The 22,143-nt window shown below is 45.2% G+C and overlaps 1 protein-coding gene across 1 annotated transcript in view; it reads right to left on the reverse strand.

Annotated features, from left to right (window-relative positions):
• The window catches only part of ICAM5 (intercellular adhesion molecule 5), a 52,766-nt gene extending 30,784 nt beyond the window's left edge, over positions 1 to 21,982 (reverse strand). The window contains exons 1-3 of the mRNA XM_060763321.2: positions 21,546 to 21,982; positions 12,413 to 12,685; positions 10,576 to 10,893 (exon numbers count right to left, since the gene is read on the reverse strand). Of these exons, the coding sequence (XP_060619304.2) occupies positions 10,576 to 10,893; positions 12,413 to 12,685; positions 21,546 to 21,627 (673 nt within the window). The 5' untranslated portion in view covers positions 21,628 to 21,982. The remainder of the gene's footprint in view (positions 1 to 10,575; positions 10,894 to 12,412; positions 12,686 to 21,545) is intronic.
• Positions 21,983 to 22,143: the final 161 nt, after the last annotated feature.

The raw sequence follows: 22,143 nt of genomic DNA on the forward strand, positions 1-22,143 counted from the left end.
GAGATATTGACAAGCTGGAATGTGTCCAGAGGAGGGCGACTAAAATGATAAAGGGTCTGGAGAACAAGCCCTATGAGGAGCGGCTTAGGGAACTGGGCATGTTTAGTCTGAAGAAGAGAAGGCTGAGAGGAGATATGATAGCCATGTATAAATATGTGAGAGGAAGCCACAGGGAGGAGGGAGCAAGCTTGTTTTCTGCTTCCTTGGAGACTAGGACGCGGAACAATGGCTTCAAACTACAAGAGAGGAGATTCCATCTGAACATTAGGAAGAACTTCCTGACTGTGAGAGCCGTTCAGCAGTGGAACTCTCTGCCCCGGAGTGTGGTGGAGGCTCCTTCTTTGGAAGCTTTTAAGCAGAGTCTGGATGGCCATTTGTCAGGGGTGATTTGAATGCAATATTCCTGCTTCTTGGCAGGGGGGTTGGACTGGATGGCCCACGAGGTCTCTTCCAACTCTTTGATTCTATGATTCTATGATTCTTCTCAGCTTATATTTTGGGAAGGTTGGGTGGATTTTACTTTGGTAGCATGATTATTTCTTGAAGTCACCTAGAAAAAGGTGACAAATAAACATCTTTCTTCCTCCCTCTCACCTCCCTCCCTCTGTATCCCTTTCTATCTACCTTAGGGAGATAGGTGTGGGATATAAATAAGGTTTTATGATTTGGATTATTTTATTGTCACCACCTCCCATTCAACTCTAGATGCGTTTGAAATGTTTTTCAAATGCACAGGTAAGGTCGTGGGCAGCTTGTCTCTGGATGCCAGAACAAAGGCTGTGTGAGTCAACCAGCCATCCGAGTGTCATTAACGCACTATGCCTTAGAGATAGAGAGAGAGAAATAGAAGGGAATAAGCAGCCTCTTTGTCACAGAGTTATTAATAGACTCCCACTAATGGGATTAGAACAATTACATATTTCCAGCAAGTGCTCTGGCCCTGGCATGCCTTTGCCTGAGCATAGAATCGGGTACAGTGGGGCTGATGGAAGGGGCAATGGGAACCAGAGGTTATTTATTTATCATGTCAGGAGCGGACCAAAGCAGTTGTATTGCATTAAAAACAAACAAAACACAAAGTTTGCAGGATTGGTAGTTGATTAAATGTCCTTTGACCAGTAGCTGGCCACTTGGAGTGCCTCTGGTGTTACTATATGAAGGTCCTCCATTGTGCATGTGGCAGCCCTCAGGTTGCATTGCAGTAGATAGTCTGTGGTTTGCTCTTCTCCACACTCGCATGTTGTGGATTCCACTTTGTGGCCCCATTTCTTAAGGTTGGCTCTGCATCTCGTGGTGCCAGAGTGCAGTCTGCACAGCACCTTCCAAGTCACCCAGTTTTCTGTGTGCCCATGAGGGAGTCTCTCATTTGGTACCAGCCATTGATTGAGGTCCTGGGTGTGAGCCTGCCACTTTTGGACTCTCGCTTGCTGAGGTGTTCCAACGAGTGTCTCTGCAGATCTTAGAAAACTATTTTTTAATTTAAGTCATTGTTGTGTTGGCTGATATCCAAACAGAGGTTGGGCCGGAGATGTCACTGCCTTGGTCCTTTCTCTATTGGTTGCTACTTCCCGGCGGATGTCTGGTGGTGCAATACCGGCTAAACACTGTAATTTCTCCAGTGGTGTAGGGCGCAGACACCCTGTGATAATGTGGCATGTCTTATTAAGAGCCACAATCATTGTTTTAGCGTGGTGAGATGTGTTCCACACTGGGCATGCATACTCAGCCGCAGAGTACTATAACGCAAGGGCAGCTGTCTTCACTGTATATGGTTGTGATCCCCAGGTTGCACCAGTCAGCTTTCGTCTGATATTGTTTCTAGCACCCACTTTTTGCTTGATATCCAGGTAGTGCTTCTTGTAGATCAGAACACAGTCCAGAGTGACTCCCAGGTATTTGGGTGCGCTGCAATGCTCCAGTGGGATTCCTTCCCGGTAAACCTCAGAGCTCGGGATGCTTGTCTATTCTTAAGGTGAAAAGCACATTCTGTGTTTTAGATGGATTAGGAATCAGCTGTTTTTCCCTGTAATAGGCAGTAAGAGCACCTTGGAGAGCTTCTGTTCAACCATCTCAAAGCTGCCTGCATGAGCAGTAATGGCACGATCGACAGCATAGATGAAACACTCTGTCTCTTCTGGCAGTAGCTTGTCATTTGTGTAAATGTTGAACATTGATAGGTGAACTTCTGGCATCTGACTATGGGACTTTGGCATTTGTTTCTTATTGCTCTTGCACTGGCTAAGTAGTAGTAAGCTTGGGTTGTTGTGAGTTTTCCAGGCTGTATGTATGGCCATGTTCCAGAAGCACTTTCTCCTGATGTTTTGCCCACATCTATGGCAGACATCCTCAGAAGTTGTGAGGTCTGTTGGAAGCTAGGAAAAATGGGTTTATATATCTGTGGAATGTCCACAGTAGTAAGCTTGTCTGCATTAATTGGACTCTTGACCTTGGCTTGCTCCTATTTTTATCTCATTAGAGTATTTAACATTTTATCTTCTACATGTGGCCCGCCCACTGTTACTGCGACTGTGTTTTTTATTTATTGTAATGTTATTTTGTTATTGTATTTTTTTTTTGTAATTTCGATGATGTTGCTTGTTGTTTATGTTTTGGTTTTATCTTGATGTAATATGTTATTCAGGCTTGGCCCCGTGTAAGCCGCTCCGAGTCCCCATCGGGGAGATGGTGGCGTGGTATAAATAAAGATTATTATTATTATTATTATTATTATTATTATTATTATTATTGCTTTCATCAGTACTCCAGCTGTGTGCTGCAATTCTGTTTTGTTGACTAGACCTTTGAAACACTCAAGGCTTTAGTTTGATAAGGGGAGCCCTTGCTACAGTCTCACCTAACTTATGTCTAACTTCTGAACATGAGGAAGAACTTTCTGACTGTGAGAGCTGTTCAGCAGTGGAACTCTCTGCCCCGGAGTGTGGTGGAGGCTCCTTATTTGGAAGCTTTTAAACAGAGGCTGGATGGCCATCTGTCAGGGATAGTTTGAATGCAATATTCCTGCTTCTTGGCAGTGGGTTGGACTGGGTGGCCCATGAGGTCTCTTCCAACTCTTTGATTCTATGATTCTATGATTCTATGTGTTATTTCACATGTATAACCTTTGCCATTTTAACTATGTTGCTTGGGCATACGTGTCCTAGTTTATATTTGTGAAATTTTGTAGGAGCTATATTTACTGTCCCCAGTGGCGCAGTGGGTTAAAGCGCTGAGCTGCTGAGCTTGTTGACCGAAAGGTTGCAGGTTCGAATCTGGGGAGCGGCATGAGCTCCTGCTGTTAGCCCCAGCTTCTGCCAACCTAGCAGTTCGAAAACATGCAAATGTGAGTAGATCAATAGGTATCGCTCCAGCGGGAAGGTAACAGCGCTCCATGCAGTCATGCCGGCCACATGACCTAGGAGGTGTCTACGGACAACATCAGCTCTTCGGCTTAGAAATGGAGATGAGCACCACACCCCAGAGTCGGACATGACTGGACTTAATGTCAGGGGAAAATCTTTACATTTACCTATAGTTACTGTCTCTCCTACTTTACTGTACAGTGTTTAAATGTGGCCTTAGTGTAGCTTATTCCTAGGTATTTGGGCACTGCAGACTTCAATGCTTTTTTTTTTTATCATGTCCGGAGCGACTTGAGAAACCGCAAGTCGCTTCTAGTGTGAGAGAATTGGCCGTCTGCAAGGACGTTGCCCAGGGGACGATTAGATGTTTTTGATGTTTTATCATCCTTGTGGGAGGCTTCTCTCATGTCCCCGCATGAGGAGCTGGAGCTGATAGAGGGAGCTCATCCACTTTCTCCCTGGATTCGAACCTGTAACCTGTTGGTCTTCAGTCCTACCGGCACAGGGGTTTAACCCACTGTGCCACTGGTGGCTCCACTTCAATGGTGGCTTGCCAACATAGTCAAAAAGGCTGACAGAAGGTAAACAAAGGACACGAAAGCAAGTCAAAAATGCTGTAAGGGCTGTTGCGTCCCTTCTCTTTCATTTCAGGATGGGTTACAAGTATAAACAAAACAAGTACCAGATGATCATGAGCAAGGGCACATCTATGCTAGTACTAGCTGGTGACATCATGAGTGCCATCATTGAGCCAGCTGCAGGGCCAGCCTCAGACAGCGTCCCCAAGCTCCAGCCCTGTTGACATTTTTCATGCTTTAAGGGAATGTCCAGTGTTCCTGTCTCACTGAATCAGGCATAGACATTGGAAATAAATATACAGCTCCAGCTTCCCAAAGAGATAATCCTATAACAAACATGACAAATGTCAACAGGGCTGGAGCTTGGGGACTCTGCCTTAAGCCCCAATTTGGAGAGAAAGGTGAGTATAACTAAAAATAATGCTTGTCATTTTGTATTAATAAATAATAATAAAACTTTATACCACTCCCCAAGGGGACTCGGAGCGGCTTACATGAGGCCAAGCCCAACAACAAGTTCAACAGGGACAAATGCAAGATACTCCACTTTGGCAGGAAAAATGAAATGCAAAGATACAGAATGGGGGATGCCTGGCTCGAGAGCAGTACGTGTGAAAAAGATCTTGGAGTCCTCGTGGACAACAAGTTAAACATGAGCCAACAATGTGATGTGGCGGCAAAAAAAGCCAATGGGATTTTGGCCTGCATCAATAGGAGCATAGTGTCTAGATCTAGGGAAGTAATGCTACCCCTCTATTATGCTTTGGTTAGACCACATCTGGAATATTGTGTCCAGTTCTGGACACCACAATTCAAGAGAGATATTGACAAGCTGGAATGTGTCCAGAGGAGGGCGACTAAAATGATAAAAGGTCTGGAGAACAAGCCCTATGAGGAGCGGCTTAAGGAGCGGGGCATGTTTAGCCTGAAGAAGAGAAGGCTGAGAGGGGATATGATAGCCATGTATAAATATGTGAGAGGAAGCCACAGGGAGGAGGGAGCAAGCTTGTTTTCTGCTTCCTTGGAGACTAGGACGCGGAACAATGGCTTCAAACTACAAGAGAGGAGATTCCATCTGAACATGAGGAAGAACTTCCTGACTGTGAGAGCCGTTCAGCAGTGGAACTCTCTGCCCGGGAATGTGGTGGAGGCTCCTTCTTTGGAGGCTTTTAAGCAGAGGCTGGATGGCCACCTGTCAGGGGTGATTTGAATGCAATATTCCTGCTTCTTGGCAGGGTGTTGGACTGGATGGCCCATGAGGTCTCTTCCAACTCTTTGATTCTATGATTCTATGATTCTATGAATAAAAACAAGTAACAAGCAAATAAAACAATACAATTAATATAACTCACATATAGACAATAACACAGAGAAATCTAAAAATCTATGGCCGGAAGAGAGGTAATAGTTAAAATTTTAAAATAAATGCTGGGCATGAACAGAGGTAGGATGTATCTAGTAGGAGAGTTGTAAAAGAAATGTAGGGAGAGCAACCCAACAGGTAATTAAATTGCTTCTGAGGACATTTTGCAGGGAATTGTTTCCTTTATTCAGGGAAGGCACACTGGAACAGCCATGTTTTCAGGTTTCTCCTAAAGACTGCCAATGTGGGGGCTTGCCTGATATCCCTTGGGGGGCCACCATAGAGAAGGCCCTCTCCCTCATCCCCACCAATCACGCCTGTGAAGGGGGTGGGAGCAAGAGCAAGGCCTCCCCAAATGATCGAAGAGATCGTGTGGGTTCGTACACAGAAATGCGGTCGTGCAGGTAGGTAGGTCCCAAACCATTCAGGGCTTTGTAGGTAAGAACCTGCACCTTGAATTGGGACCAGAAAATGAACGGCAGCCAATGGAGCTCCTTAAACAGGGGGGTTGACCGCTCCCTGTAAGTCGCTCCAGTTAGTAACCTGGCTGCCGCCCGTTGTACCAATTGAAATTTCCGAGCCATCTTCAAGGGCAGCTCCATGTGGAGTGCATTACAGTAATCCAATCTGGAGGTGACTAAGGCGTAGTTACACACTCATAATGTGGAGTTATGGATCCTTAATGGTTCTGCATTCAGTAGCACTACCTAGTCACAATCATGGCACAATTGCAATGATCATAAATATCAGATAATAACAACAATGGCACCAATTAGATGGGAGTCCACAAGCAAATACCATGCATCTTCAAGAAAGAGCTGAGAAAGAATCCTGTCTGAAACCCTGCATGCTTTTGCTTCAAGTCAAAGTTGGGCCCATGGCCTCTAACTCATCTTAAGGTACTTTCCTGAAATCCTAAATACATGCTCTGACATAATAGTGAGGAACAGCTGGATTAGAATATGAAGTTAGATATTCCTTGGAACTGTTCAACATGTTGTTGTTCATTTGTTCATTCATTTCCAACTCTTCGTAACCTCATGGACCAGCCCACGTCAGAGCTACCTGTCCGCCGTCACCACCCCCAGCTCCTTCAAGGTCAATCCAGTAATTCAAGGTTGCCATCCATGCATCTTGCCCTTGGTCGGCCCCTCTTCCTTTTTCCTTCCATTTTCCCCAGAATCATTGTCTTCTCTAAGCTTTCCTTTCCTGATGTGGCCAAAGTACTTCATCTTGGCCTCTACTATCCTTCTCTCCAATGAGCAGTCGGGCTTTATTTCTTGAAGTATGGACTGGTTGGATCTTCTCACAGTCCAAGGCACTCTCAGAACTTTTCTCCAGCACCACAGTTCAAAAGCATCTATCTTCCTTCGCTCAACCTTCCCTATGGTCCAGCTATCACATCCGTAGGTGACTACGGGGAATACCATTACTTTAACTATGCAGATCTTCGTTACCGTTGTGATGTCTCTACTCTTCACTGTTTTATCGAGATTGGACATTGCTCTCCTCCCAAGAAGTAAGCGTCTTCTGATTTCCTGGCTGCAGTCTGCGTCTGCACTAATCTTTGCACCTAGAAATACAAAGTCTGTAACTGCCTCCACGTTTCCTCCCCTTATTTCCCAGTTGTCAATCATTCTTGTGGCCATAATCTTGGTTTTTTTAATGTTTAGCAGAAACCCAGCTTTTGCACTTTTTTCTTTCACCTTGATTAGAAGCTCCTCTTCGCTTTCGGCCATCAAAGTCGTGTCATCTGCATATCTGAGGTTGTTCATGTTTCTTCCAGCAATTTTCACCCCAGCCTTGCATTCGTCAAGCCCCGCACATCGCATGAATAGGTTGAATAGGTTGGGGGAGAGTATACAACCCTGCCGCACGCCTTTCCCAGTCTGGAACCAGTCTGTTGTTCCATGCTCAGTTCTTACTGTTGCTACTTGGTCGTTATACAGATTTCTCAGGAGAGAGACAAGGTGATTTGGTATGCCCATACCACCATAATTTATTATGATCCACACAGTCAAAAGCTTTAGAATAGTCAAGAAAATAGTTCAACATTAGCGGGAACAAAATGCATCCCTTTCACCCCAAATGATGTGACTGAGATGAGGAAAGCTTGAGAGTAATGAAGGAGTGTAATTCTGTATGAAGGAACAGCAAACATTCTTCATTTTTGAACTCAGCATGAATTTCTGCACTCAGGAGTCTAATTCTAAGGATCTCATCACACTAGGGCAATGGTTTTTAACCTGTGGGTCCCCTGGTGTTTTGGCTTACAACTCCCAGAAATCCCAGCCAGTTTACCAGCTGTTAGGGTTTCTAGGAATTGAAAGTCAAAAACATCTGGGGACCCACAGCTTAAGAACCACTGCGCTAGAGCATGGATCCACTGCGTCCTGCAGAATTTTGGGGTTTGTAGTGTAGTTTAAACTGCTTAGCCAGACAGGTCCTGGGTCTCACTAAATTACAAACACCAGAATTTTGCAGGAGGCAGAAAATGGATTTAAAGTGGATCCGTGCTCTAGTGCAGGGGTCCTCAAACTAAGGCCCGAGGGCCGGATATGGCTCTCCAATGTCATTTATCCAGCCCTCACTCAGGGTCAACCTAAGTCTGAAATGACTTGAAAGCACACAACAACAACAATCCTATCTCATCAGCCAAAAGCAGGCCCACATTTCCCATTGAAATACTAATAAGTTTATATTTGTCAAAATTGTCCTTCATTTTCATTATTGTATTTTTAAGTGTTTTTTTGCACTACAAATAATATATGTGCAGTGTTCATAGGAATTCATTCTTTTTTTTCCAAATTATAATCTGCCCCCCCCCCCCCCCAACAGTTTGAGGGACTGTGACCTGGCCCTCTGTTTAAAAAGTTTGAGGACCCTTGCTCTAGTGTGATGAGGCTCTAGTGTGATGTATGTCTTTTTATACCTGCTCCTTAACACAGATGTGGCAGTCATGTGCCTCTCCAGATATTGTTGGATTGCAGTTCACATCAGCTTGAGATCATCATAACCAATGATGAAGAATGATGGAAGCTATAATCCAGCAACATCTGGGCAGGCCAGCACTTTCCCCAAACTTACTCTAGTAGACAGATCTTAATTTTCCATGAAAAGTGGAAAAGTGGATCTTGAAAGTCTTCCATCCCTTGTTTAATGTGTTCGAATACAGAGGATAGGCAGAAGGTAGGCCTGAATCTGAAGCCAAAGCTCTTGGTGTCAGTCTCTCTTTTAATAAAGACTTCTGTTCATTCATTTTTCAGCCTTTGATCTATTTTTGTTCTTTTTATACTGTTATTTTCAAGCTGTTTGTGTCCAGAAGGCTTTTATTTTGTCGGCTGGAATTCTTCATTGGCTATTTACTTACAGAGACTTAAATAACACTTCCTCTTGCTCACCTTCCTAGCCCACCTTAAGAGCCAGCAGCCAGATCAAATAATAATAATAATAATAATAATAATAATAATATCATAGAATCAAAGAGTTGGAAGAGACCTCATGGGCCGAGTCCAACCCCCTGCCAAGAAGCAGGAATATTGCATTCAAATCACCCCTGACAGATGGCCATCCAGCCTCTGTTTAAAAGCTTCCAAAGAAGGAGCCTCCACCACACTCCAGGGCAGAGAGTTCCACTGCTGAATGGCTCTCACAGTCAGGAAGTTCTCCCTCATGTTCAGATGGAATCTCCTTTCTTGTAGTTTGAAGCCATTGTTCCGCGTCCTAGTCTCCAGGGAAGCAGAAAATAAGCTTGCTCCCTCCTCCCTGTGGCTTCCTCTCACATATTTATACATGGCTATCATATCTTCTCTCAGCCTTATCTTCTTCAGGCTAAACATGCCCAGCTCCTTAAGCCACTCCTCATAGGGCTTGTTCTCCAGACCCTTGATCATTTTAGTCGCCCTCCTCTGGACACATTCCAGCTTGTCAATATCTCTCTTCAATTGTGGTGACCAGAATTGGACACAATATTCCAGGTGTGGCCTAACCAAAGCGGAATAGAGGGGTAGCATTACTTCCCTAGATCTAGACATTATGCTCCTATTGATGCAGGCCAAAATCCCATTGGCTTTTTTTGCCACCACATCACATTGTTGGCTCATGTTTAACTTGTTGTCTACAAGGATTCCAAGATCGTTTTCACATGTACTGCTCTCGAGCCAGGCATAATAATAATAATAATAATAATAATAATAATAATAATACCTTTATTTGTACCCCGCTACCATCTCCCGAAGGACTTGGTGCGGCTTACAAGAGGCCGAGCCCAAATACAATAGTAAAACAACAGCAACAACAGACAGCAAAATAACTCAGAAAACAAAGCAATAACATTGACAACACATAATGACACAATTAAAAACAATGGCAGGGCCAAATGTAATAATTAAAATTAAAAGTGCTGGGCATGACCAGGTGGAGTGTTTTGGAGGGGGATAGTCATGCAGATATCCTAGATCTCTGATAAAGTGCATTGGGACATAATGGTAGGAGTTTCCTATTCTGGGAAGGCACACTAGAACAACCACGTTTTCAAGCTCCTCCTAAAGATTGCTAGTGACGAGGCCTGCCTGATGTCTTTAGGGAGAGAGTTCCAGAGCCGAGGGGCCACCACAGAGAAAGCCCTATCCCTCGTCCCCACCAATTGCGCCTGCAATGCAGGTGGGATTGTGAGCAGGGCCTCTCCTGATGAACGAAGAGATTGTGTGGGTTCGTACACAGAGATGCGGTCACGCAGGTAGATGGGTCCCAAACCGTTTAGGGCTTTGTAGGTAAGCACCTTGAATTGGGACCGGAAAATGAAAGGCAGCCAGTGGAGCTCCTTGAACAGGAGGGTTGACCTCTCCCTGTAAGGAGCACCAGTTAACAACCTGACCGCCGCCCGTTGGACCAATTGAAATTTCCGGGCTGTTTTCAAGGGCAGCCCCATGTAGAGTGCATTACAGTAGTCTAATCTGGAAGTGACTAAGGCGTGGACCACCCCAGCCAGATAGAGGAGGTCTTTTCAACTTCCAATTAGGATCAAGGGAGAGGATGTTTGCACACACAGAGAGGAGTGGAGGCATCTCCCTCTTTCTACCTTGACTGAAAGCTGAATGCATCTCCTTTGCTTAATCCAGTGGGTGGCTTTTAAGGTTGTAAAGGATTAGTGAATACAGATCTCTTACAGATCTGCAACTGTAGGTTATGAATCACTTTCTGCAATACTATTTTTCAACCTTGATTTTTACGAACAGGTAAAGTTGAAGGACATGATAACAGGTTGGCCACTCACCATAGACTTCTAAGACCTTGCTCAGAGAAGACTTCTCAAAGAGTGGACCTTCAGGCCTCAGATCCAGAGCTGCGTGGCAGCTGACTTCTACATGGTGGTCCTTCTCTTGAGCAGTTATGGAGTGGGTCACCACAACCTCCCTGGCTTCAGGAGCAGTGTGATCCTCAAAGGTCTCCACATGTAGTTTCTCCTTCCCTTTGAGCAGGGTCACAGTGAGGTTGCGAAGTGGGGCGGCATCAGCAACTCGGCATGTAAGGTTATAGACTCTACCAACCTCCATCATTGGCACTGGATCCCAAACAACCTGCTGTGGAATCCCTGAAAAGGTAGATGGAAACAGATGTGATAGGACTGCATATGAAAGTCATGGCAACTATAGAAATTACCATACTTACCAAGAAAAAGGGAGACAAAGCATCTTCACAAATAGTCTCATCCTGCAAGAAATTGTGTTTTAGAGAAATGTGCCTAGATGCATTTGGGAAGGTTATCTACCTCATTCATTTTTTTCTATTTTGAATTTTGGGAGTTCTTTGTGAAATTTTAGTTTATGACCAAACCACATTTCTAAACAAAGGTAAGTTGTATATGCACAAGATGCAAAATAAAAAAAAAAATGCACAAATGAAAAATGTGCTGAAAAAGGTTCCCAGGAAAGCTAAAAATTATTGGAAAACATGTCATCATATCACCCAGCATGATTTTTAAAAGCAACAACAAAATAATCAAATATTGATATCCCCAGGAAGGGATAGGTTCAAATTATTATTATTATTATTATTATTATTATTATTATTATTAACGCTCCATCACTTTTTCGCCCATGTCCAGCATTATTTTTAAATTTTAATTACATTTGGCCTACCCATAGATCTTAAAGTGTGTTGTCCTATTGTTAATGCTTATGTTATTGTTTTACGGTCTTGTTGATTTTAATTGCTTGTATTGTTGTTGTTATTGCTTGTATTGTTGTATTCTGGGCTCGGCCTCATGTAAGCCGCACCAAGTCCCCTGGGGAGATGGTAGTGGGGTATAAATAAAGTATTATTATTATTATTATTATTATTATAGGAGCCCCCGGTGGCACAGTGGGTTAAACCCCTGTGCCGGCAGGACAGGTCACAGGTTCGAATCAGGGGAGAGGAGGATGAGCTCCCTCTATCAGCTCCAGCTCCTCATGCGGAGACATGAGAGAAGCCTCCCACAAGGATGATAAAAACATCAAATCATCCAGGCGTCCCCTTGGCAATGTCCTTGCAAACGGCCAATTCTCTCACACCAGAAGTCACTCCTGACACGACAAAAATAAATAAATATTATTATTATGTTTCCTGTACGTTGCTTCAGTGAGCAACCTGGCTGCCGATCGTTGGACTAGTTGAAGCTTCCAGATAGTCTTCAAAGGCAGACCTACGTAGAGTGCATTGCAGTAGTCTATACGGGATGTAACAAGAGCGTGGACTACTGTGGCCAAGTCAGAACAGGTGCAGTTGGCTCACAAGTTTTAATTGTGCAAAAGCTCTCCCGCCGAGACCTGGGATTCCAGGCTCAGCAATGAGTCAAGGATCACTCCTAAACTGCAAACCTGTGTCTTCAGGGGGAGTGTAACCCTGTCTAACACAGGCTGTAACCCTATCCCCTGTTCAGCCTTTTGACTGACCAGGAGTAGCTCTGTCTTGTCTCTACTTTCCCTGCCCTCTTATGTTCTAGCTGGCCAAGTTGATCTGGGCTAGGCTCAAATCTATATGGGATATTGCATAGGAAGTGAAGCCTTTAGAGAAAAGGAAAGATGGAAGTGCAACAAAAAATGACAAAGCTTTGCTCCGCCGCCACTTACGATACACCACGATGTTTGCAGGCACAGATTTATGTTCTCCGTAGCAGCTGAAGGAGCACTCCGCGGCAGACACCCACTCTGTGATATTCACAAGCTGGAAAGCTGCCCAGCCGGTCCCATTGTCTCCCCTCTCCTTGATCAGCGATGTCTCCAAGTCTCCCTTGGCATCTGCCTCCCGGCAGCTGGTGCTGCAATTCAGCCAGAGAGACCCTCCACGTGCCACCACAGGGTTTTCCGGCCAAACAGACACATCAAACACGTGCTGTTCAGCTCCTGAAATAATGTAACCACAAGCATTTGTTGCTATATCATAGGGGAAAAATGTGATTCTTAAAGATCTCAATACAAGCTTTTTTTTTCTTTCATTCAGAGATCTCAAGCAAGCATGTCAAGAAGGTGCTGTGGAAACCTCCCCCCGCCCCAGGTTTCTTAGCTCTCTCAGATCAATCTAGAACTCTTTCTGAGCATATCATACAATCCTAGAGTTGGAAACCAGTTTAACTCCCTGTCATGTAAGGGAAGCACAATCAAAGTACTCCTGACATATGACCATTATTATTATTACTATTATTATTACATGATGCTAGGAGCTTCCTATTCTGGAAAGGCACACCGAAACAGCCACGTCTTCAAGCTCTTCCTGAAGACTGCCAATGCTGGGGCTTGTCTGATGTCCTTGGGGAGAAAGTTCCAGAGTCGGGGGGCCACCACGGAGAAGGCCCTGTCCCTCGTTCCCACCAATCGTTCTTGTGACGCAGGTGGGATCATGAGCAGGGCCCCTCCAGATAATCGGAGAGAACATGTGGGTTCGTATACGGAGATGCGGTCATGCAGGTAGGCGGGTCCCAAACCGTTTAGGGCTTTGTAGGTAAGCACCTGCACCTTGAATTGGGACCAGAAAATGAATGGCAGCCAATGGAGCTCCTTGAACAGGAGGGTTGACCTCTCTCTGTAAGGAGCACCAGTTAAACCTGGCCGCCGCTAGTTGGACCAGTTGGAATTTCCGGGCCGTTTTCAAGGGCAGCCCCACGTAGAGCACATTGCAGTAGTCCATCAGCCTCTGTTGAAAAGCCTCCAAGGAAGGTTCCCCCACCCGCACTGTTGAACGGCTTGTAGTCAGGAAGTTCTTCCCAATGTTCAGGTGGAACCTCCTTTCCTGGAATTTGAACCCATTGCTCTGGGTCCTAGTCTCCATGGTAGCAGAAAACAAGCCTGCTCCCTCTCCCTTATGACATCCTTTCAAATATTTAAACATGGCAACCATGTCTCCTCTCAATCTACCCTTCTGTGTGCTAAAGAGTTGTATTGCATTTTTAAACAAACAAACAAACCACAAAGTTTGCAAGCTTGGTAGTTGATTAAATGTCCTTTGACCAGTATCTGGCCACATGGAGTGCCTCTGGTATTACTATCAGAAGGTCCTCCATTGTGCATGTAGCAGGACTCAGGTTGCTTTGCAGCAGGTGGTCTGTGGTTTGCTCTTCTCCACATTCACATGTCAGGGATTCCACTTTGTAGCCCCATTTCTGAAGGTTGGCTCTGCATCTTGTGTTGCCAGAGCACAGTCTGTTCAGCGCCTTCCAAGTCGCCCAGTCTTCTGTGTGCCCAGGAGGGAGTCTCTCATTTGGTATCAGCCACTGATTGAGGTTCTGGGTTTGAGCCTGCCACTTTTGGACTCTCGCTTGCTGAGGTGTTCCAGCGAGTGTCTCTGTAGATCTTAGAAAACTATTTCTTGGGTATCACGCAGCATGTCAACGACTTAAATCAAGAAATCTAGACCAGTGGTTCCCAACCTTTGGCCCTCCAAGTGTTTTGGACTTCAACTCCCAGAAATCCCTGCCAGCTTACCAATTGTGGGAGATGAAATTCAAAACACCTGGAAGACCAAAAGTTGGGAACCACTGATCTAGACGCTATACTCCTTTTGATGTTTTTAAGAAAAGACAATTCTGCTTGGTAAAGTTGAAGAAAAGAAAGGGAGAGTGTATTACAGATAGATATACTCAATCAAGACAGCCACAGCTCTGAGTTTGCATACTATGGATGTCAGGGACTCTTGGAGGTAGCTCATTCATAGGTTTGCCATCAATTAACATCAATTAACAATAACAGAGGTCTCACTTGAGAAGCACAGTTGTGACCATGAAATAACTAAGAAAACATGGGTCTACTAAGTCTTGTCAAGCTGTGGTCCTAGGGCCGCACCTAGTGAAAACCCACATTATGGAATTGTTCTGCTTCATTGCATAGATACAGACATTGCTGAAATCTTTCACTTGTAATATTCCCTTCTTTTCCCACTGTTTCTGTCATTTCTTTTATTTTTCACTTCGGCCCATCCTCTGTTTGGGTATCAGCCAGCACACCAATGACTTTAATCAAGAAATAGTTTTCTAAGGTCTACGGAGACACTCACTGGAACACCTCAGCAAGCGAGAGTCCAAAAGTGGCAGGCTCAAACCCGGAATCTCAATCAATGGCTGATACCAAATGAGAAACTCCCTCCTGGGCACACAGAAAACTGGGCGACTTGGAAGGCACTGAACAGACTGCGTTCTGGCACCACGAGATGCAGAGCCAAGCTTAAGAAATGGGGCTACAAAGTGGAATCCATGACTTGCGTGTGTGGAGAAGAGCAAACCACAGACCATTTACTGCAATGCAACCTGAGCACTGCCACATGCACAATGGAGGACCTTCTTGCAGCAACACCAGAGGCACTCCAAGTGTCCAGCTACTGCCCAAAGGATATTTAATAGAATACCAAGTCTGCAAACTTTGTGTTATGTTTTTTTTAATGCAATACAACTGTTTTGTTTCGCTCCTGACATGATAAATAAATAAATCAGGAAGTTCTTCTTAATGTGTTTGCTCTTTTAATATTAAGATAAACACACCTAAAATGCACAAATGTGTCTTTCATCATCTTGGTGTCAGCCCTGTGCATATTTGAAAATGGATCTTATCTCACATCTTAATCATCTCTTTTTTAGGTGAAACATACCCAGTGCCTTTGCTTCCTCACAGAGATTTGGCCCCTTTCACATTATACAGTTATAGCATTATGATTCCTCTTTAGCTGCCATGTCAATGTTTTATGGATTTGGAGTTTAGAGAGAATTCTCAGCAAGAGAGCTCTAGAGTCCCATCAAACTAGAAACCTGAGGATGGGTGTTTGAAGTGGGATTATAGTGTTATAATTAGATAGTGTGAAATTGCCCCCTTTTTTTTTCAATGTCAGGAGCAACTTGAGAAACTGCAAGTCGCTTCTGGTGTGAGAGAATTGGCTGTCTGCAAGGACATCGCCCAGGGGATGCCCAGATGTTTTGATGTTTTACCATCCTTGTGGGAGGCTTCTCTCATGTCCCTGCATGGGGAGATGGGGCTGAAAGAGGGAGCTCATCCGTGCTGTTCCTGGATTCGAACCTGCAACCTGTTGGTCTTCGGTCATACTGGCACAAGATCTAGGGAAGTAATGCTACCCCTCTATTCCGCTTTGGTTAGACCATACCTGGAATATTGTGTCCAATTCTGGGCACCACAATTCAAAAGAGATATTGACAAGCTGGAATGTGTCCAGAGGAGGGCGACTAAAATGATCAAGGGTCTGGAGAACAAGCCCTATGAGGAGTGGCTTAAGGAGCTGGGCATGTTTAGCCTGAAGAAGAGAAAGATGAGAGGAGATATGATAGCCATGTATAAATATGTGAGAGGAAGCCACAGGGAGGAGGGAGCAAGCTTGTTTTCGGCTTCCTTGGAGACTAGGACGCGGAACAATGACTTCAAACTACAAGAGAGGAGATTCCATCTGAACATGAGGAAGAACTTCCTGACTGTGAGAGCTGTTCAGCAGTGGAACTCTCTGCCCCGGAGTGTGGTGGAGGTTCCTTCTTTGGAAGCTTTTAAACAGGGGCTGGATGGCCATCTGTCAGGGGTGATTTGAATGCAATATTCCTGCTTCTTGGCAGGGGGTTGGACTGGATGGCCCATGAGGTCTCTTCCAACTCTTTGAGTCTATGATTCTATGAAATGCAAGGGACACAAGATCACAACAACAAAATATTCTCTACCCCAAAATACTTGCGATTTAAATGTAATTAGAAGGGAGATTACAGAGAAAGATGGAGTTAGTTAAGAGGAGAGAGGAGAAAAAAATGCAACCTGTTCAGTTATATGGATCATATGATCACTAGAAGTGCATGATGTAGAGACATAAATAGTTGTGAGATAATTAAATACAGGAGAAATAACTTGTTCTTCTATATTTACAGGATGTGTAGAAAAAAGAGGTACAGGTGCAACATTTCTCACTCCAGCGTGACAAATTGTCACCTTCAAAAACTGCATTTTTGTGCACACCTTCACACACATATACCTCTTTCCACCTCAGTGACAACCCTAGTTACGTGAATGCATTTAGGTAGGCACTCTAGCACTTTAGACCTGGCTTTTTACTAGAGCATTCAATCTCTGTTAATTTTTAATTTCTGTATGTATGTATTTTATCTTTTACAATTTACCTGTAAATCGCCTAGAGCATTCTCGGATGGAGGGCGATTAATAAGTAATTAAATATGATGATATGATGATGATATAGTGGTCTGAGTACTGGGTTAATCTGGAGACTAAGGTTCAAGTCCCCAATCGGTCATGGAAACCCACTGAGTGACCTTGGGCAAGTCACACTCTTTCAGCCTCAGACAGGCCCGTAGCCGGGGGGGGGGGGGGGGGCTTGAGGGGTTTCACCCCCCCCCCTGAAATTCTCAGGTTGGTCTGCGAGAAGGCCTTACTGGTACATTATTTAAACCAGTGTTTCTCAACCTGGGGGTCGGGACCCCTGGGGGGGTCGTGAGAGGGTGTCCGAGGGGTCACTGAAGACCATCAGAAAACACATTATTTTCTCTTGGTCATCTGGGTTATGTGTGGAAAGTTAGGTCCAATTCTATTGTTGGTGGGGTTCAGAATGCTTTTTGTCTTGACTGTTCTAATGTAGCACAAATCCTATGTATAATCATACTACGTATTTTGACATTAATATTGAAATCTGAAATATATACAGAAAGTCTTTACTTACTGAAATATATACAGAAAGTCTCTACATCTGAACACGAGGAAGAACTTCCTGACTGTGAGAGGCGTTCAGCAGTGGAACTCTCTGCCCCTGAGTGTGGTGGAGGCTCCTTCTTTGGAAGCTTTTAAACAGAGGCTGGATGGCCATCTGTCAGGGGTGATTTGAATGCAATATTCCTGCTTCTTGGCAGGGGGTTGGACTGGATGGCCCATGAGGTCACTTCCAACTCTTTGATTCTATGATTCTATGATTGTAGGTGAACTATAAATCCCAGCAACTACAACTCCCAACTGCCAAGGTCTATTTCCCCCAAACTCCACTAGTGTTCACATTTGGGCATATTGAGTATTTGTGCCAAATTTGGTCCTGATCCATCATTGTTTGAGTCCACAGATGTAGATGAACTACAACTCCCAAACTCAAGATCCATGCCCACCAAACCCTGCTAGTGTTTTCTGATGGTCATGGGAGTCCTGTGTGCCAAGACTGGTTCAGTTCCATCATTGGTGGAGATCAGAATGCTCTTTGATTGTAGGTGAACTATAAACCCCAGCTACTACCACTCTCAAATGATAAAACCAGTCCCTCCCCCCAACCCCACTAGCATTCAAATTTGGGCATATTGGGTATTTGTGCCAAGTTTGGTCCTGTGAATGAAAATACATCCTGCATACTTACATGACGATTCATAACAGCAGCAAAATTACAGTTGTGAAGTAGCAACAAAAATAATATTATGGTTGGGGGTCACCACAACATGAGGAACTGTATCAAGGGGTCGCAGCATTAGGAAGGTTGAGAACCACTGATTTAAACTGTTATGTTTATTCATATCATGATCTGATCACCATGCTCAATATATCCCATATGCATGGGGTATTGGGATAATTTATTTTATTATTTATTTATTTAAAACATTATTTATTTATTTATTTATTTCGCGCATTTCTACCCCGCCCTTCTCACCCCGAAGGGGACTCAGAGCGGAGCACAGCATATACACGGCAAACATTCAATGCCCGGATACAATACATAAACATTTAAAAACATTTATCAAAATATTAAAATACACCATTAAAAATAACACCATTTAAAAACCGTGCTAGCCATCCGCATCAAATCCAATTGGCCCTGTCATCTTTCCCATTGTCGCTTCATTGCCCTGTCCCGAAAGCCTGGTCCCACAGCCAAGTTATTACCATCCTTCTAAAGGACAGGAGGGAGGGGGCCGACCTGATCTCACAAGGAGGGGAGTTCCATAGCTGGGGAGCAATCACCGAGAAGGCCCTGCCTCTCGTCCCCACCAATCGCGCCTGTGACAATGGCGGGATGGAAAGCAGGGCCTCCCCAGAGGATCTTAATCTTCGTGATGGTTCATAGGGGGAGATGCGTTGATACAAAAGGTTTGCTAGGGTAGATCCTGAGCTGCCCCCTCCCCGAATCAAACTCAGCCGCCCCCAAATTAAACTCAGCTCCCCCCGAATCAAAATCCTGGCTACAGGCCTGGCCTCAGAGGAAGACAAAAGCAAATCCCCCTCTGAATAAATTCTACTAGGAGAAGTCTCTAATGAGATTCCCTTTGGGTCACCATTAAGTCAAGAATGATTTGAAGGCACAAACAAATACAGCAATTTTGCAAAGTGGGTTCAGGGGGGTTAGGATATCCCTCCAGGACTCAACCCCCTTGATGTCTGGACTAGAACCTGAGGCTCTTTCCACACAGCTGAATAAAATCCCACATTATCTGCTTTGAACTGGAATACATGACAGTGTGGACTCAGTTAACACAGTTCAAAGAAGATACTGTAGGATTTCTGCCTTGATATTCTGGGTTATAAGGCTGTGTAGAAGGGCCCTGAGAACCCCGATTTTCATTTTTGTCCTTACGCAATAGACCTGACCTGAATCTAGACAGAATTCGTCTGCTTTTCTTGATGAAACAAGTAAAGACAAGTGTCACTGCCCATGTCCAGAGTGCCTTTTTTGCCCTGCAGAACAACCAGAATGTGCTGCATGTATAAGAAGGATGGGAAAGAGAGTCTTCTGTTAATGGAGATGGTCTGGAGCTCGAGCACATCTAGTTCTAGAAGCCATTAGACCTCAATCCTGCAGCCAGGAAATGAGGAGATGCTTCCTTCTTGGGAGGAGAGCAATGTCCAATCTCGATAAAATAGTGAAGAGTAGAGACATCACACTGGCAATGAAGATCCGCATAGTCAAAGCAATGGTATTCCCCATAGTCACCTACGGATGTGAGAGCTGGACCATAGGGAAGGCTGAGCGAAGGAATATAGATGCTTTTGAACTGTGGTGTTGGAGGTAAGTGCTGAGAGTGCCTTGGACCGCGAGAAGATCCAACCAATCCATACTTCAGGAAATAAAGCCCGACTTGCTCATTGGAGGGGAGGATAGTAGAGGCCAAGATGAAGTACTTTGGCCACATCATGAGAAGAAAGGAAAGCTTAGAGAAGACAATGATGCTGGGGAAAATGGAAGGAAAAAGGAAGGGGGGCCGACCAAGGGCAAGATGGATGGATGGGATCCTTGAAGTGACTGGATTGACCTTGAAGGAGCTGGGGGTGGTGACAGCCAATAGGGAGCTCTGGCGTGGCCTGGTCCATGAGGTCACGAAGAGTCGGAAATGACTGAACAAATGAACAACAACTGAAATGATGCTGGAGAAAGTGGAAGGAAAAAGGAAGAGGGCCCGACCAAGGGCAAGATGGATGGATGGGATCCTTGAAGTAACTGGCTTGACCTTAAAGGAGCTGGGGGTGGTGAGAGCTGACAGGGAGCTCTGGCATGGGTTGGTCCATGAGGTCACGAAGAGTCAGAAAGGACTGAACGAATGAACAACAACAAAGACCTCAAAAGGAATGCCACTCTCCAAACAAAGTTAACCTACATTCACAGCAACTCAGACTTGATATATATAGTAATTTGGAAATAACCCTGTGAGGAGTCCACCCGCCCGAATATTACTCAGAATATCAAATATCTGGATTAGATAGACAAGACTTCTTTTTCCCTTCCTGCACATCCCACAGATGTATAAACCCCACTTGTCTAGTTTCCAAAAGACCTCACAACCTCTGGGTGAAACATCATAGAATCATAGAATCAAAGAGTTGGAAGAGACCTCATGGGCCATCCAGTCCAACCCCCTGCCAAGAAGCAGGAATATTGCATTCAAATCACCCCTGACAGATGGCCATCCAGCCTCTGTTTAAAAGCTTCCAAAGAAGGAGCCTCCACCACACTCCGGTGCAGAGAGTTCCACTGCTGAACGGCTCTCACAGTCAGGAAGTTCTTGGAATCCATGTTCAGATGGAATCTCCTCTCTTGTAGTTTGAAGCCATTGTTCCGCGTCCTAGTCCCCAAGGAAGCAGAAAACAAGCTTGCTCCCTCTTCCCTGTGGCTTCCTCTCACATATTTATACATGGCTATCATATCTCCTCTCATCCTTCTCTTCTTCAGGAGAGAATGCTTCTGGAACATGGCCATACAGCCCGGAAAACTCACAGGAACCCATCTGGAGAAGAGTTTGGACAACTCTTGGACCATCCTCGTTGCTCCAATGGAAAGAACACAACATTGCCCCCAAGGAACCAGCTTCCAAGATGAAAGCAAAGCACAACAGGGAGAGAACTTGGGGTTTGAAAGGAAAGAAAATCCTACAAGCTGTCTGGTCTCAGACACGTGCTGAGTCCCTGAAAGATCTAGGCAGAGATGCTGTGTAGTCTAGAGGAATTACACACAGAGAGAAACACACACACCCACATTCTCGGATGGTTGGATGGTTGGATGGATGGATGGAGAATGCCCCCCTTGTTCTGGTCTCCTCGGCTAGCTCAGGCGGACCCATCCAGCTGCATCCCTCTCTGGAGATCCCATTGTAACACAGAAATTCAAGCCCCCTTGGCTTCCGTACCCGCCTTTCCCCACATCTCAGATCCCCAAGCAGCCCTTATCACTAAAGACAGGGGGATAGGGCTGGGGGTGAGATGGAGAGCATGAGCTGGTCTCTTGGTTGTGGGGCAGGATGGATTGCTGGACACTTACCAGTGTGCTGGAGGAAGAGGAGGAAGAGGAAGAAGAGGAGGAGGGAGCAGGAGGGGAGAAAGAGCTGCTTCGGGAGCTTCATGGCTGAGGAAGCTGAGCTGGAGAGGAAAAGAGAGAGGGAGGGATGGAGGGAGGGAAGGAGGGGGGAAAGGAGAGAGATTAGCAAGCGAGCGGAGGGGAGGGGGGCTCTGGATTGGTTTAGCGTTGGTAACTTGGTATCTAAGGAAAAGGAAGAAGCAGAGGCGGCCGAGAAAGCAGGGGCAGAGGAATCTCTATTTCCTTTCTTTCAGTTTTTCAATCTCTCCCAGTCCTGTCCTCCCCCATCCCCACTCTCCATCAGCGCCAATAACTCAGAAAGAACAGAGGCCCCCCGCGGCCCTGCGCCACGGCATCTGCTGAGTGGTCCAGCCATTCCTGCATCCCGTTTCCAAGCGCCTGGTTGGCAGGCAAACAGGCAGAGAAGCAGAGAGGCTGGTGGGCGCCGGGTGAGGGGGCTCCCTCGGTGGCTAGTTCATTCCCACTCGCCTGAGGGGGGTCAAGTACAGAACAGGACTATTCCACATCTCCTCCATGCTTCTCCTCCTCCTCCTTCTAGTAG

Source organism: Anolis sagrei, chromosome 2 (assembly GCF_037176765.1).
Source record: "Anolis sagrei isolate rAnoSag1 chromosome 2, rAnoSag1.mat, whole genome shotgun sequence".
NCBI classification, from domain to species: Eukaryota; Metazoa; Chordata; class Lepidosauria; order Squamata; family Dactyloidae; genus Anolis; species Anolis sagrei.